Source organism: Anas platyrhynchos, chromosome 5 (assembly GCF_047663525.1).
Source record: "Anas platyrhynchos isolate ZD024472 breed Pekin duck chromosome 5, IASCAAS_PekinDuck_T2T, whole genome shotgun sequence".
Classification (NCBI taxonomy): domain Eukaryota; kingdom Metazoa; phylum Chordata; class Aves; order Anseriformes; family Anatidae; genus Anas; species Anas platyrhynchos.
In genome coordinates, this window is record NC_092591.1 from 9,371,423 (window position 1) to 9,388,893 (window position 17,471).

Consider the following 17,471-nt stretch of genomic DNA (forward strand, 5'->3'; position numbering starts at 1 on the left):
GACTTCGCCCAGTCCCCACAGAAGTGGCAGCAGTGATTTGCTTAACACAGCTACCAGTGTGAGAAGGATTAGGTTTCATAAGCCCATTCTTCTAAAATGCATGCACTTGACTCCAAAATATCTTTGTGTATCTGCAGCTAAAGTTACACCAAAATCCCACGTCACCAATGTTTGGGTCAGGCCAGGAGAACCAGCACTACATGAGGACAAAACGGAGCAGGGATCAGGCATGCATTCACCAGGTGACCTCATGCCAAATGCTAAAAGAAGGGGCCCATAACCAGCACAGTCCATCCCAAACACTGTGCCTGTCCCACCACTCTGTTGGAGCAGAGGCATGCACCAATACAAGGGCTGCTCAGCATCGTGAGCACAGTCACTGACCTTCAGGGCTCGAATGAAGAGATCTCTGAAGGTCTTCATGGTGTTAAATATGTCCTCTAGGGACAACTTGCTTGGGTCTTCACAAAGATAATTTGCAAGCTCTTCTCTTTTCCTGTCGATGGTTTCAAATTCTTCTTCCAGCTTTCTGGCGGCATCAATGCTATCCTGAAATTATTTAATGTTCACAGAAAAACATAACAAGTGAAGCACACTTAAAGCAAAAGGATGTCAACATAAGAAGTGCAGCAGAGCTTTGGGGCCTTGGTGTTTAACTGTAGCAGAGCTTTTGAAGCAGGAACAAACAGGGAATTGTCCATGCTCTTTGCTCTTGTTGACTGTGTTGTGCCAGTTTATGGGGATAGCTTTAGCAAGACAAGGAAGCTCACTGCAATGCCTAATCCCAAGAGAAGGGGATTACTTTGGTGATCCACCCAGAGAAAGAACATGACTCAGACATAGTGAGGCTTTGCAGGGCAGAGAGAGAACCACCAGGGCAGGGGCTTTGAGAATCATCATGGTTTGGGGTAGAAGTGGCAAACAAACAGCAGTGGGTTTTGTGGCATCACAGCCTACTTTCAAATCTGAGAATGTGTTTTGTGGCAATATTTTTCACCATCTTGTGAACCTCCTCAGCTGAGCCTCCAGTGCAGCATGCTGGCTTTGCGTGTGTAAGGTGGAAAATATAAGGGAACTCCATTACCAACCTGGATAGGCTTCTCATACTGTTGTTTCACATCGTCATTTGATGATGAGACCTTTCGTTGCAGCTCCAGCAACTTCTTTAGATTGGTACTGGACTCAGAGCGTATAATATCAAGATTAATTCTGAAATCACATAGATGCCCCATGTTAATTCACATTATGGTATCCTGTGCTGACCAAAGAGAGGGCAAGTCTGAGCTGGTGGGTTGGTTTTCCTGCTGCTTCCCACTTTGATGAACTGAAACCTGAGCCCTGAACTCCGTGTAGTCTGATCTCATGAAAAACAGCCTTCCTTCATGGCACTTATGGAAAGGTGCCCAAGTCTACCTAAAGTAGTACATAAAGTACATAAACATACAAATTTATGTACTGAGTAGATAAATGCCCCACAAATCCACCCATTCAAAGGACTATTTCCACCCCTCAGTGCTCAGCATTAGTTCACTTTCTCTGGTTAAAAGCATTTCAGAAATGCTTCTGAGTAGTTGGCCTTCCGAAGCTCATGTTACTGCAAATGCAGTGAAGATTTTGGGTGAGGCAGTATTAATTCAATGTGCTGCAAATGGCAGCCCTAAGTGGTGCCAGCTGTAGTAGAGCTATCATATATTGAAGGGGTTTCAGCATTCATCAACCAAATCTTCTGGTAAAAACTAAGTAAGATGCCATCTTGTTAATATGCTGCACCAGCTGTGTGTGTCCTAATTTCTGGTACATTGTTGATGTGCATGGGATTTATTTTTATTTTTAATTTGAAGGAAGTGACACGCAATTTTACCCTGCTGCTTTTGAAACGTATTCAAGATCTTCTGGCAGTTCCAGTAGGTCCGTGTGGCTGTTTTCTACTTCCTGAAGCAGAAAAGAGAAATAAGTGTTATTTACTGTGTGGCACAAGCTGGGAAAGGAAGCTGGAAGGAAAGAGCAATGGGCAGAGCTGCTCAGGAAGGATGACTGCGCTAGATCCTGCTGCTGGCCCCTTTTCTGCAGTCTGCTTTGCCTTGCAGAGCCAGAGAAGGATTCAAAACATGACTGCATGTTCAGAGAGCAAAGCGATTGCTCCTAGGCTATACAAGCATAGAGAGATGAATGTTTAGAAGTGCTTATGGTTCAAAGCAAAGCTGACCCACTGCTGAGCCTTATCTTACAGGGAATTTCTTTTACCCTCTTCTGAGACGCTTACTATTGTCCGTGGGAGGAGGAAGGACTGTGGTTTGATGCAGTCTGATACTTCAAACAGTCCCAGGAGGGCATTAAAAGGGCTTGAATCTTATTTGCCTAATTTCTTTCATGGCTGTGCTTGCTGAAGCTACCGTGAACTAAAGATGGGCTTAACTATACATAACTGGAACTGAGAGACTTTGAGGTCTGCCTCATGGCAGGGCAAAGCATGGAGAAAAAAGAAAAAAAATAACAAAAAACAGCAATATAAGAAATAAGAAAGCCATGGAGACTTGGGAGTATGAAAAGCTCAAGCATAGCCTGGTGGAAAAAGGAGAGGCCATGAAAAGGCAGAAGGGATGAATGGGTATAGACCAGCAGTTTGCAGCTGATCATGTGCGGAGATTGCACAAATATGAAAAAAGGAAGTTCCAGCAATTGTGGGTAAAGATGCTGGAGGAAAGCAGGACAACAGTTCTTAAAAGGAGTTCCCTGAGAGCCAAGTAGTGCCCACAAGCAGCCTCCACCAGCCTAAGTGAACCAACACTTTTAACTTGCAACACCACAGCTAGCTGAGGAGGATATGAGTAAGAACGTGTTACGTTAACTGAAACTAGAGTAGGAGAGATGGTTCAACCATAATAAAAGCCTCCCCCCTTCTCTATTGCCCAGAACTTGGCAGTGGTACCTCCAGAATATGGTGGAGCAGCGTAATGCGGGTTTGGTTGGCTTTGGTTTCTGTTAGTTTGAGTAAAGTGCTGATTTTAAACCCATCAGCGTCACCCGTGTGGCTTCCCTACAAGATAAAAAGAAGGCAGATGTAACTCTTGTGTCCATCCAAATTACAGCCCTAAATATGAAGATCATCCATATATTCTAATGACTGGGTGCAGGACAAGCCAAACCGAGTCCTTACGTAGTTCAGAAAGTTTCCAACTTTGAGAATCAGTTGACAGAAAAGTGGCAGGCGATGACTGTTCAGAAGATCTGAAAAACATAAATGGCTTTTAAGCAAAAACCTCTTTTAAACCGTAATATTTTCTAAATTGGATAACCACTGGGATCCTAAATTCCTTCAAACCAAATCTGATTTTTCAGGTGTGCAGCCCAAAGGCCCATCCCACAGAGAAGCTGATTCTAAATAGAACCCATCGCACTAGCTGGGCTCAATAAGTTTTTGCTTACTTATATTTCTTTCTTTCTTTACATCTGGTCTCTCATTCTTTATAGAAAATAATGTGGAGCTAGACTCTTCTCACTCACTGTCTTCTGTGGAAGTACCCAGATTTAACCTGGTTTGGGTGAGGGTAAGTGGGCTGTGATTTTAATCTTACAGACTCCATTCAGCTGTGCAGTGAAGCCAGTTCAGACAGGGCCGCAACTATCTGCCAGCTGCAAAGCCAGACACACTCCCCCTGTTCTTGGTCTCGCATGGTGGAGGTGATTATCGGGGCATAAAGGGTACAGTCCCTTGTCCTTGTGCTGCAGCGGTGTGCTCTCTGAAGCACTCAGCGCTGAGGCAGGAACAGCTTTAAAAGGACAAGTGGACTGCAAGGAAGAAACTTTTTATGAGGAACTTCAGTTTATCACAGCAGGCAGCTGTAATTCCAGCTGGAGAAACCCCCGGCAGGAACTGGCTCTTTAGGACAGGAGGTACTTGACAGCGCTGAGAAGTGCTTTCCCCAGAGTGGGACCTGAGGTTTCTCCCACAGGAAGCAGAGACTTACTGCATAATTCCTCCACATATTCACAAAATTAGGCATCAGCAATTAAGAACACAAAATAAACTTTCTCTTCTGGTTATGTTTGTAGGCAGGGGAAAAAATACAGAAGTGGTACTTTCTGCGGGAAGTTTGGGGTTAAGCTTTTCTGGAAGCAGAGAAAACTGCTGTGTGGAGATCTTAATGTGGCAAACAATGCTGATGAATTAGGTGTAATTCTGCTGTTTAATTTCAGTCCCTCTGGAAGGTCTGACAAGCTTCACTTTACAGTTTATCGCCTTAAATAAGAGCCAGAATTGAGGCCAGGTCATTTACCTTCGCAGGCTCTCCGGATGGCTCCAGCTTTTGGCTGAATCATGTCCAGCACAACAGTGGTCTCCTCACAGATCAGCATACATTCAATCCGCAGCTGGTAGCTAGGGATGGAGATGGATTAGAAGCTTAAAGGCACCACAGTCTTAGCCCATGCAGCAGCCTTCTTCCAACACCACCACTAAGCCTGGCGACCCTGCAATGCTGCCAACCATGTCCACATCAAACCAGTGCTTGTGGTGGGTGGTGGAGGGCTGCCACTCTCCACTGCGACCTGTCCTTGGCCATGTGGGGATGTAGTTTCTGCTGATGCACTGAGATCATCAATGGGAAGACTGACCATGGTGTGAGATATGGGTTCTCCCTTCCTGGCATTGTACTGGGCTTCCCAAGTGCCTTTCAGTAAGTTACATGGCCTCCTTCAGCAGCTCTGACTCTGGGTCTGGTCCAGATTCTGCTGCTTCAGAGGGACAAAACGTGCTGGTGCAGCAATAGCCTTTCATCCAAGGTAAGGGGGAAAGGATGGCTAAGGCAGAAGGGGGGATCCATCAGCTGTATCCGATAATATCTGTCTGTGAGACTCCTATATAGAAACTTAAATTTCCCATAGAAAAACCCAAAAAAAGATTGGTTTGAAGTTCATGATGACCATCCTTACCTGGGAATCTTAAGGAGGAGAAGATAAAACTGATCTGCATTTGCTAGCTTTGACTTCTCTTCTTTGAAGGCCTTCAAGTTTTCTATCTAATGAGAAATAAAGAACAAAAACTGTAGGACTCCACTGCCCAGTCAGCTCTGTGAATTAAGGGTATCACTTTTCCCTTCTGACCTCATGCTTTTCAGGCAGCAGCTTCAGCAACTGCTTCAGGACCTCAACATCAAACTTGGTCCGGTCCCCGTTCTGGACCATGGCAGCCACCTCTTCATTGGAGCTGCAGGGAGGACAAGCAGAGTAAGCAGTCGAAGCTCTTCTTCCACAATCACACACTACCGAGGCATATACCCGTGTAAGTGGCTGTGCTTTCCCTAGTGAGGGCCACTGTAATCCAAAAGGAAAGGTACCTCCCAGTGATTAACTCAGAATTGGGACCTGGTAGATCCAGATTCAAATACTCACTATGCCCCAAATTTTGTTTCTGGCCCTAGTAAAATGACCAAAAAGGTCAATCTTGCAACTCAGATGTCTACTTCTGGGTATGCGACTACCTTAAAAAAAATAATTTCTAATTTCCCTTAATTTTCTCTCCCTGCTTTGAGGAAGTTTGACCTCTAGAGGTGTCCCACAGCCTAAGTCACCCTAAGAGTATATGCCATAACTTTACCTGTAACAAGGAGACACAAATGCTGTTTCCAACTTACAAGAATGCTGTATGCAAAAACTCAACTAAACTCCCAAACCCAGTACTTTAAAGAGAGTATATGGCAAAGTGGGAAATATTCAGATATTTTAGTAACATGGGCCACAAAAACACATTTGCTAAAATAGATTTCTTGAGGACCTTACAAATACTACACAAAACCTGCTCAAAGTTTTGTCAACTGTCATGAAAACTGGCCATATCTTACCATTTAAATTGCTTCAAAAATATGTTCAAATTGAGACTTTTCTTGGAGTCCAAAAATGTGATCTTCATTAAAGAAAAAGAAGATATCTCATATTAGGTGAGCTGTCTGCAGTGATCTTTACTCGAAAGAACGAGTGACCCCCTCACCTCCTTTGGTTCTGCTTTCACCGGTGCAGCCGTTTTCTCCTTGGGGGTTGGCTGTGGAAAGCAAAACAGCTGCTCTATGCTTGTATAATTGGGCTCTATAGTTTCCTCACTGCTGCTGCTGACTGAAGCCCACATTGAGTGACTTTCTGTAAAAAAAAAACAACACAACACAAGATATTCAGACTGGCTACAGAGACAGCTGAGAGCTTCGGGCTTTTGGGTCAATGTAAGTTGCTAGATGGGAAACTCCTCAGAAGGTGAATGAAACAAGAGACATATTTTGGTTCTTTAATCATCTCCTTGTGTTAATGCTGGCTATAGGACTACTTGAATTAACCCCCACTGCACTTCTTAAACATCTTTTTTTTCAAAAAAAAATCACCTGAACTTGGCTGTAGAAATCTTTACTGAAATAATCCCAACAACTAAATGCCCTTGTGATCAAAACCATGCCTTATTTAGACTTCACCTATGCCAACTTCCATGCACCAGATGGCTTGCTTGACTAGGCCAAAACTGACCTCACCTGTCCTTGCTGCTTCTCACATTTCATGCTCCGTTTTGGATCCATTAGGAGAGGGAAATGTGACCCAAAAATCAAGAAACAAGTCAATATTTCTCATGTCTCTCCAACTTTTTCAATGTCCTTCTTGAACTGTGAACTGATCCTGACCTGTACTGTTACTTATGACTTTTATATACCCAGATCAGAGCCTGTTGAGAATTCAAGCATAAGGCATGCCAAGGTGTATTAGACGAATCTTCTCATCCTCCCCCCTTCTTTTAATTTCAAATTATTTTATTTATAAACAAGTTATTCAAAACTACAGATTTAGTTGGAATGGTTTTTATATATTAGTGGCTTCATCCTGCTTTTATTTATTTAAGCTCTGAAGGTGGGATGCACTGGAAATCAGGGAAGTTCTGTATCTAAATGGAGTCAACCAGATCTGACAACCTCAGAAATAGCGGGTTTTCCCTTGGATCACCCACAAAGTAGCAGTACCTTTATGCCAGAAGCACCCACCTCTCACCACGTTGGAGGGCAGCTTCTGCCAGTTCAGCTTCTTCATCTTCAATGTTGGCGTCTTCACCATCTTGCGGGGAGGCCTGGCTGAGCCAAGAGGGTAGCCAAATTGAGAGGCCACGACGGCTTCTATATGTTCTCCTGCCATGCCGGGCAGGAGGGGTGGCGGTGGAGGGATGCCCCCCATGCCAGGCAGTGGTGGTGGTGGAGGGATGCCCCCCATGCCGGGCAATGGGGGTGGAGGAGGAATGCCCCCCATGCCAGGCAATGGTGGAGGAGGAGGGATGCCCCCTATGCAGGGCAATGGTGGTGGTGGAGGGATGCCGCCCATACCAGGCAATGGGGGTGGAGGAGGGATGCCCCCCATACCAGGCAGTGGGGGTGGTGGTGGAGGGATGCCCCCTATGACAGGCAATGGAGGTGGTGGAGAGATGCCTCCCAAGCCAGGCAAAGGAGGTGGAGGTGGAGGAATGCCCCCCATGTTGGGCACTGGGGGAGGAGGGATGCCAGGGAGTGGAGGGGCTGGAGGCGTATTCATCATGGGGGATGTGGGGGGCACAGCTGCCATGCCAGAGGGCAGGGGTGGAGGTGGTGGGGGTGGAGGTGGTGGGGCAGGAGCAGCGTTGGGTGGCGGGTTAGACGTCTGTGGTAAAGCGGAGCAGGCTGAGAGCTGGCAGGATGAGATCTTCTCTTCATTGGCAGGAGGCCCTGAGGGAGGTGCTGGTGCCTTGGAGGGGTTTGCTGATCCCACCAGGCTCTGAACTGCACTTGCGCATGGTTCTAGTTCTACTTCGGTATGGATGCTTCTGTTCGCATTTCCAGAAAGACGGTTTTCAGCTCTCTTTTGCTTGTTTGGTTGCTTCTTGACAGATAACAGCCTCTCAATGACTTCTTCCACTGTGTTTCCTTGGACTAGAGAAATGGGTCAGGGTCAGAGAAAGGGATGGGGCCCCATGGTTTGTTCGTGCTATTCAGCTCCCACAGTTAGCAGACCTGGAGCTACAAAACCCACTCCCTTGAGTCACTTTACCCAATTGCACTTTTAACTTCCAGGCAATTTCCTTCCCATGGTTCTGGCCCATACACACTGCTTCGAGCATGCCGGCCAGCAAGGCTAGCCAGCACCAGAGGCAGGATGACAATGAAAATAGATTCCCCCTGACTCCCACAACCCAAAGCTCAATGCAACACCAGGATTTAACCATCAGCAAGATGATGGCTCCCAAGCCCACTGATAAACATGGCCAGCTCTCACTGGCATCTGCATGGCTGGGGCTTCACATTATGACTTGACCCTATACAGCTGGTGTAGTTTTGTCCCTGCTTCCTTTGCAGGGAAGGACTTTTGTGGGCACTGGGTGGGATAAGGGGAAAAAAAGACTGACTACGAGGCTGGATGTATGTCTTTCTTACTGTCATTTGCAAGCAAAAGGGCTCTGTTCACTACTGCATCCAAGGACTCCCACAGCAGGAGGTTGGAGTGATGAGACGGTTCCAAGTGGAGCAAGCTCTGGAGAATGGACAGCAGCTGGATGGAGACTGGAGAGCGGCTCACCTGGAAGACACGGTGGCTTTCAATCACAGCAAGGCTGTGAACCAGGCTGGTTTGAAGCAAAGTCTGTTAACTCTGCCATGGCATGGCTGTGCAACCCACGTGAGGGCCTACTTACTTTATTGAAGAGAGATGAAAAGACCTCATGGTGATCGTTCATGTTTATTCCATCACATATCTTCAATAATTCCTCATCATCTTCTATCTTGAACTCCTCAAATGTATCACACTGGATAAGCAGATCCTCCTCCTCTATGTCTCTGCAATATTACAGCACTCATTTTCACTGGAGAGCTCCTCACTGATTTTCAGATAAGTATCTTTACTTAAATGGCTTTTATCTCTTTGGCTCTCTCACTCATCCAGTTCACGCTGAAAAGTACCCAACTCTACCTTATTGATAAAGGATCAAATGCCACCAGTGTATCCTCTCTTGAACTCAATGTATCTCTTTCTACAGTCAACATATGGAAATGAATAGGACTTTTCATGGCATAATCTGGCCAAGGGTATGCTTTGTATGGACTTCTCCTTGGAGCTATAACAGCAGAGTGTCATTTACACATTTTTGAAAGCAGGCTGCCACCTTCTTTTACTTTTTAAAGTCAAGACAAACTGAAAATATTCCAGTGATATTCTGCTTGAAAAACTTCCTTATATGCTGCTCAAAACTTGATTAAAAAAAAATACAACACCCTAAAGGCAAGTTTTTCAGCACTATTGAGAGACTCAGTGTGGGAGCTCTACTCTTGCTAGTTGGCAGTGTCGACAGGCCTTCTCTTCCCTCATTTTAAAGGATTTGGATGGAGCAATTCCAATTACACGGATAACTGCAACTCATATATAAGCATTCTAGGATTTATCCTGGGTGCTTCTGACAGAACATCATTTTAAAATTAATACCTGTGAAGACAGGTATTTCCAAATATACATTAGAAAAATGTTTTAGCTGGATGCTCTGGGACAAACACCATCAGTAAGAGAGTAAGACAGCAAATGCTCAGTGAGCCCACAACATCACTTCAGGTTCAGTCTGAAATGCAGCTCTGAGCCGTGCTCCATCTGTGCCCAGAGCCTCTGCCAATGCTACCTGGAACAGCAGTCCCCATGATGCTGTGGTTGATGAGAAAGCTTTAACATTGGCCTAATGTCCTTGTTCCCATGTAATGGGTGCGCACCAGTGTGGTCCACTCCACGTGGGCACGTTTCACAGTTTCCATAGCTATGTTGCTGTAAAGCTCATTTGTAAATGAAAATTTAAGTAGTGATCCTTACCTTAGCTTGTCTAAAATATCCAACAGCTGAAGCCCTGGGAGAACAAAAAATACATATATATTGGCATTATGACCTACTTGGCACTGATCTATTATGATCTTTATATAATGTTATTCTCATAAACTTTCTGCAGTGATAAAAAGTGAAAATATCTTAAGATGGATCTGCCAAACCAGGTAGGTTCATTCGACAAATGAAGAGGCCTGCAGCACACACATCTGCAGCTGAGTGAGCCAGAGTTACGGAGGGACACATCTGGGACACAATTCATCTCACTCAAAATCAAACGTCTAAAATAAGTCAGATGAAGTGTGTAGCCCAATGTCCCCTTCTCTTGACTAAAGAAAGGTTGCTGAAGGGAATAGAGAACAGACAGAAAAAAAAAAAAAGTCTGGCTTTAATATTTGCAGTTTTCCTCCCTGGCTCTCTTTGATCACCTTATGGATCGCCTGAAAATAAAGCCATAAAACTGCCCTGTGCTTAGCAACTGATTTTTTTCTGAAAAAACTTGGTGCAACAAATATTCTTACCTATGAACTCGTTTCGTATTTGTGTTCTTGTTCTTAGGTCTTCTTTCCCCAGTATGATGGCATTGATAGCACTCAGCAGTGTCACCATATACGGCACATTATCCGTGTTGGAGAGCTCATTCATTATGACACTGAATCGATACTGCTGGTTCTTCACACTCTGTTAATAACACAAGCAACATTTCTGCTCAGACAGTTCAGAAACGTCTGCCTCTTTAATGCAGGCTCTCAAATAGAATTAGCATCTTAAAACCTCTCTCAATTTACGCTGCTGAGTACAAGACAGGAAGATATAGGTAAAAGCAGCACTCCCATCACTGAGCAGGGTAAGGTCAGCAGAAGAAGTCTGTGAAACTCCTCCTGCATCCTTTTATGCTTTTTGCTAACTAGACTTGTGGCCAGTGAAACTGCTGGATGTGGCACTATCTAATTGCTAATCTGGTAGTGCTTTTTTCATGCTGAAAAATAACTTTCTGTTGGAAGTCATCTGCCTAGAGAGAAGTTGTCGAGCAGCCCTATGGTCTTCTGGGGATCAGGCCAAAATTCCTCCAGATTTCACCTCATGAATCCCTGCCTCTCTTACCAAAATGATGCAAAATGACATTCATTCCCAGTCCTTTTCTGAGGTACATGGACCTGCCTGCATGGGTCAGAGCAGAGCAGAGTACCTCCTACTGCAGCTCAAGACTTGCCTTGTAATGGTCCAGGGCATCCAAAGCCAAAGTGTGGCCATCTGATGAGTAAATGCACAGTGCAGCCAGGAGCTCAAATACTTGCTTTTTCACCATGACATTAGTTGTGTCAAGTGCTGGAGGAAAAAAAAAGAAAAAAAAAAAAAGGCTTTATAATAGCACGGTAGTATTCTGAATCTCACTGTCTTCTGCTGTGTGGCTTGTGGCCAGTGGTAGAAAAAAGACTGAAGGAACACAGCCAATAGATGGAAGATGGGAAGAAAAATATCCCAATTTACAGATGCCTAATCTCAACAGCAGTATGTAGTAGTAACCTCTAGTTGGAACAGTAAATGCTAGTTCAAGTACCCTATTGTCATTTTGGTGCTCCTTGTAGCTGTTCACTTCCTCCTAGTGCCAGTGGAAGTGCTAAAACAGCAGCCAAGATCTCAGCACTTGCAGTCACACATTTTATTTCCAGTTTTCAGTTATGAGTGTTTTCTAGAACAGCAGATGAACCATTTTCCCCAATTAATGAGTCTTATTTTTAGTGCAGAAGCGCCCAATCTGCATTTCAAATAAACCAATTGTTCTCACCAGTCCTCTTGTATTTCCCTTTCTTCCATTACACTCTTTGTGAGTCCTGGGAGGTGGGAGGGAGTGGATTAGATTATTTTATTTTCCTTTGTAGTGCACAAAGATGCTAGACTGCTGAAAAGCCCAGGGTGTCCCCCTGTCTTGCACAGTACAAAAATGCCAGTTCTGTATTTCATGCTGGTTAAGAAAATACAGGGCTGAGAGAAAGACAGAGGACTTTAAAACTGTAGAGGGGAGCAAGCCAGCTTTCAGATTAAATGCATTTAGAAGAACTATTAATAAAGGTTTCCAGGTGCAGCTGTGATCTCAGCTCCGCGGAGCAGCACAGAAGTTATACTCCCAGCCCCACTGTCATTAAGTGCTCTACAAGCAAGTCCTAGGAGATGCCCCAATGAGTTTCTGACCTAATGAGGAGCCAAGTGAATGGCAGGAGAAAGCAAATGGAGCTATCTGCCACTTCCTAGAAGGAAAAGACTAAGCAGCACAGAGAATTGGCTCTCTTGAGTCAAAACCATTCCACCCTCCCATCTCTCTACAGGCTACCAGTCTCCAAGATTTTTGTGCCTCTCCTTATCTTGGGCCTCACAAAGACTAAAATAGCAAATGTCTGCTGAGAAGCTGGGTCGTGGACTTCTTATGCCAATGCACAGCTAAGGCAGAGTTTATCCCCACCTTTTAATGCACTATGAGGACATTGGTGTGGAAACGAGCCCAGCTAAATGACATTGATTGGCAAAGGTAATGTCACTTCAGAGCAGTCTTATTTTAAAGAGGAAAATGATCTCTTTCACTCATCAGATGCAATCAACAACTGCCAAGAAGCCTGGTGCAGGACAGGAGGACAAGCACCAGCAAAGCCCTCCTCCACACTGTGTATGATGGGTGAAGCAGGAAGACATTTCCTCACCTTGGAAGAGTTTTCTGACGTAGCCCTCATTGCTCACGATGTACTCAATGCCTTTGTGGGAGTTCATGACCGCTCGCACACAGTTAATGCAGGTGAGCTGAAGCAAGGCATCAGAAATCCTGGCCACCCCTCTCCCAGACAGCCTGTCCAGGGCCTCCAGGAGGAGGTCCAGCCCACATAGCTCCAGGAACTGGACCATCCAAGCATCGTCGCTGTTCTCCAGCCGCTTCTTCAGCCCGGAGTAGTTCACCACTGACGGCATTTGCAGGAGACGGATGCACAGCTCTGGCTCTGCATTTTCCAGGTTGGCCTCTGACTGGTCGGTCTCCTGGGGCCCGAGTTTCTCCTTCAGGGCAGCCCATTTCTTGTGGGCACCTTCCTTTTTGATTGACATCATGAAAAGCTTGTCCTGAAAGTGAAAGAAAAGACAAAGTGAGAGGTTGATTTAGACTGCCCACCACCCTGTGGCAGCCCTGTTTTTTTTCTCCTAGGGCTCAGGACGTTAAACATAACCACAGAAGGTCCCTGCTCCTCGGCCAGCTCTCCAGCATGCCAGGCACACACTGGAACCAGTCCTCTGTTGAAGAAACTAAATATATGCCCTCCTTAAAAACACACATTACATTCAGGCCCTGAAAACTCTGTAAAGAGACTCTTAGCACATCTAAGCCAGCAAATACAGCTTTAAAAGTAGCCAATTTACACCAGTCAATAGCTACTACCTATTTTCATGCAGCGAAAGGATAAGGTTGGAAGTGGCATTATCAGCTCTGAACTCCTTATGTCCATTAAACCACTTAAAAATCTCACTTCAGTGGAAAGACTGCAGTTTCTAAGTATTTGTAATGGGACGTAGAGGCCATTTTGAGCATATCCTGCTCATAACAGCATCCGATTGCCCTGTTATTTTTTGCTTTTGTTTCTTTTGAATGATGCAGAGGTTAATTTTATAGCACTCACTTAATCTCTTCCTGTCTGCTGTAATCGCAAATATGTTTGCAAAATGCAGTGCTTGTGTGTGATAATGTGCGAGCCCAACAGTTTGCACGCAGAGGGACTGCAGCAGGAGGCTATTAAAACAGCAGTGCATCTTTTAGGAGATACAGCACATCTTTCCAAGGTCCATCTCCCGTGGTCTGTCTCAGCCACACCGTTAGCAGCAAGGAGGGTGAGGAGCTGATTCAGCCCAGAGAACTACCAAAGCCAAGCCAAATTAACCCAACTTTATTTTTGAGGCAGGATCCTCATTTTTCAGATACGCAATGATTTTAGTTAGTTATACAACGCAAGTCTTTTTCAAAGCTGAATGCAATCATTTTAAGGATCAATTGCTCCCAGACTGGACCCACAGAGAGAGGATAAACCTGGGGCTGGCCTCTGTGCCCTGAGGCCAGCCATCAAAACCACCTCCTCTCCCTGCCATGTCACCAGCATCTCTGCTTCCCTAGGCTGCTGAGCCTGCATGGAGATCAGAATAACCTGGTGGCTGTTTGGCCCCCCAAACCCAGCACTGGGTGGATTGAAGGGATGATAGGAAAATCTTGCCTTCCATCACCAACTCCAGCACTGGGGTTTCTAACCCTCATGTCAAACAGTTTGCTTATTAATTTGCAGTAGGCATTGAGGGCATGTTATTATGGGCCTAAACCTGCCTTTGGGATGGATACCAAGAGTGGTGGGATGGGATATTCAAGGTATCTCAAACAGTTCCCCCAGGGCAAGGTGATGGGTGGGACTTTTTGGCAGGGGCACTCAAATCACAGCATTAAAAGCTGTGTTGAGTATGGATCAGAAGGGGTGATGGAGTTAGCTGTGTATGGTCACAGAAAATCCTAACACACTTCTAGAGAGCTCTGGAGAAACCCTTTTGCTGAGGGGAAAGAACTTCTTGGCCAAGTGCCCAGCTGGTGATGGTCATGATCGAAAAACGTGAAGCGGCAAATATACCCTCTGAGAACACACTGTACAGCTAAGAAGTAATAAAAAGGGCCATAAAACAAAAACAAACAAACAAAAACCTTCCTGTCAAAGTATAGGCTAGAGTTTCTAAGATTTGTCATCAGTGCCTGCAACTCAGAACCGACTCACTCTTGGCAAAAGTCTCCCTGGAGTTAGTCACCCCCAGCTGCTCCTCTGTACCCGAGCTCAGGAATCTGGGCTGGGCACAACACACAGAACAGAAATCCTCCCTGCCCAGAGGGAGGGAAGCAAAAGTGTCCAACCCCATGGTCACAGCCTGGGCTTTGCAGCAGCATTCCATGCCCCTGGCCACAGCAGACTTACGGTCCCATGCTGCAGAGGTGCTCCTAAGGAGCTGTGGTCAAACCCTGCCCTGTGTTTTGCATTGAGCCCAGGGGTCTTCTTCCAGTGTCTGCTGGCCAAGGCTGGACCTGAGGAGCATCCACACAGAATGCAGCACAGATCGTCCTGCCCACACCCTCCTTTGGTGAGTTCCCCAAAAGCCAAGATCCTTTGTCCTCCTGCTGACCCAGGTAAATGGGACTCCTGGAGTTTTTATTCCTGTGCAGAGAATTCGCACAAAACCAAGTATGTGTCAGTGCTGAGCCCATGCTCTTGGCACCATCACTGCCCTGATGCACTGGCTGGGACCTGTCCCTCCTCCTGGCTCTCCTGGAGCCCAGGCCCTTTGCTCTTAACGAAGTGGAAGTGAGCACCAAGCACAGAAGCCAGTTTCGCAGCTGCCCTTAACCCCATGGGGACACAAAGGAGCCCCCTGCAGCCCCCAGTGGGGGCACAGAGGAGCCCCGTGCTCCTGCCCGGTGCTGCTGAACCGAGGGGCTGCAGGAGTGGCTGCCGACTGCAGGCTCCCTCTCTCTTTTGGTGACTTCTTGTTATACTCATTAAATCATCTTTGTATTTGCATATGACTAAACCTTTCTTATCAAACCAGATAACGTAGCGGGCTGGCTACGTTATCTGCTTTCTTCCTGTAGGACAAATACATCTTTACATATAGTATCAGTTAAAGGAAGTCAGAGAGATTATAATAGGATTATTGACCTTAAATTTAGCTGATTTCTGAAAATTAAGCTAAACCACTGCAACAGGAGACAGGAAATACTGACAGAGCATCCTGTTTACCAGTGGATTTGTTCTAAATTATCCTTTCCTCCCCACCTGCTCCATACAGATGTGAAGAGATGAGAAACAAACCCAGGCAGGTAAATCTCAAAACAGTAATGGCTTGTGCTGTTATGCACTAAGCTGAACAAATCTGGTTGATTAAACATGCTCTCCCACAGAGAGCGTGCCCTTTTTTGTGGGGAAGAAAAAAAAAAGACTACTCATGTATGTAACCACAAAAAATGAATAAAATAAATAGGAGCTGTACTATATAAATGGAAAGGAAATAAATATGGAGACCGCAGCACAATTCTGCAGATGGTGTGATAAATCTGTTTACAAACAGAGATATGAGTGATATATTATGAATGCAGCATCTTTGCCTGTTTTCCATGAAGCACAGTGCTGTGATGCCGCTCAGCTACATCCTTACAGGGCTGCTGCTTTCACCTTTTATCTCTGACCACAGGAGCTTATTAGCAGGTAGGTGATCACAGCAGAGTGAGCCAGATAAGAGATTAAAATGGAGAGCATCTATTTGGCTGTGTCAGGGAGGCAATTTAGATTGTGCTGGCTGAGGAAAGTAAAGCCCCCTAACAAAAGAGACAAGGGCTAGACCCAAATACAATGAATACACCTTGCCTCCTGCCTACAGAGGGGCATGAGGAGCTTTTTGAGCTGCTGCTGAGGCCGCAGGGGAGGCTGCAGTGGTGCAAGCGATTCGCTCAGCCTGTGTCTGGCCGTGCTTGCAGCACCCAAGCCCTCCCCAGCTACATCCTGAGCGTGGGTGCTGGGTGCTGCTCCCTCGGACACGTCCTGATGCTGAACCTGTGCTTCCTGCAGTGGGGACACCCACCACTCACAACAGCCACTGGGATACATGCAACACCCTCCTGATCTTTCTTCTCATCCTCCGAGGATGGTTAGGCCTGATAGGGAATGACACCTGGAGAAACAGGACTGTAAAAATACTCCCGAGCAGCCAAATTTAAAGAGACTCCATTGTGAAACATAAGGATATCATAAGTGTTCATCCCCTTGCACCCAGCCACGGCAGCACTGTGGTTCATGGTGCTATCTGGATCATTGGGTTTGCAAAGCTGCGATGCTCTCTGTACCCATCCAACCCAGACTTTTAAACTTTCCTCCTCCTTTCTTTTTGAATCAGATGCTTCCCTGCAGCATTGCGTGCCCCTCTTTCCTCCGAGTAGAAGCAGCTCCTAGGGAGATGACATCTGTAGGGGATAAATCAGGGCACGTCAATACTTTCTCCATCCTTTGAAGTTGCGGAGCACAGAGCTGCACAGCACAGCTTTTCGTCTCAATTATTACGTGCCTCCAGGGTGACGTGGATCACAGCAAGGACCTGGGAGACGTGACAAAGGGAATTTCTTTGGGCAGCTCTGTATAGCTGGATGAAAAGGAAAGGGACAAAAATTATGGCCAAAGCCACTCTGATTTTTTGGCAGCAGACCCAGTGCCCATGCTGCTGGACAGGACGCAAGGAGGGTCAGCAGCTGCCTGCTGCTCTTTGAGGAGGGTTGAGCCACCCCAACCCCATGTGCTGCCCTCGTTGCCTTGCAGCCCTTCACTTCTCTCAATGAGGCTGCTGCTGCACACACTCGGCCCCTAAGAAAAGCTCTTTTAGGGCTGCTCAGCCCCTCCCTCCCTTCTGTGCCTGTTCCTGGCACTGGGAAGGCTGATCTGCTTGGCTGCCTGCTAATGATAGGTTTTGCTTCTGGGTACTTCCAGTTTTCACTCTGCTGCTGGGAATGTGCAGAGCCTTTGTATTTTGCAACATGTCAGACTGCTCAGTCAGTAAAAAGAAACAACATCCTGGCT

At 46.0% G+C, this 17,471-nt stretch overlaps 1 protein-coding gene across 11 annotated transcripts in view; it reads right to left on the reverse strand.

Moving 5' to 3' along the window:
- The window catches only part of LOC101799876 (inverted formin-2), a 40,173-nt gene that overhangs the window by 9,974 nt on the left and 12,728 nt on the right, over nt 1–17,471 (reverse strand). For 10 of the 11 annotated variants that reach the window (XM_038179967.2, XM_038179966.2, XM_038179965.2 and 7 more), the window contains 17 exons: nt 12,546–12,954; nt 11,063–11,178; nt 10,371–10,530; nt 9,841–9,874; nt 8,684–8,825; nt 8,427–8,568; nt 7,014–7,925; nt 5,987–6,132; nt 5,841–5,902; nt 5,104–5,206; nt 4,933–5,018; nt 4,278–4,378; nt 3,158–3,228; nt 2,930–3,037; nt 1,862–1,932; nt 1,089–1,209; nt 385–549 (listed from right to left, as the gene is read on the reverse strand). In XM_038179967.2, the coding sequence (XP_038035895.2) occupies nt 385–549; nt 1,089–1,209; nt 1,862–1,932; nt 2,930–3,037; nt 3,158–3,228; nt 4,278–4,378; nt 4,933–5,018; nt 5,104–5,206; nt 5,841–5,902; nt 5,987–6,132; nt 7,014–7,925; nt 8,427–8,568; nt 8,684–8,825; nt 9,841–9,874; nt 10,371–10,530; nt 11,063–11,178; nt 12,546–12,942 (2,937 nt within the window). In that variant the 5' untranslated portion in view covers nt 12,943–12,954. Of the gene's footprint in view, nt 1–384; nt 550–1,088; nt 1,210–1,861; nt 1,933–2,929; nt 3,038–3,157; nt 3,229–4,277; nt 4,379–4,932; nt 5,019–5,103; nt 5,207–5,840; nt 5,903–5,986; nt 6,133–7,013; nt 7,926–8,426; nt 8,569–8,683; nt 8,826–9,836; nt 9,875–10,370; nt 10,531–11,062; nt 11,179–12,545; nt 12,955–17,471 lie in introns of those variants that run through there. The other variant, XM_027457567.3, reaches the window with a different exon arrangement.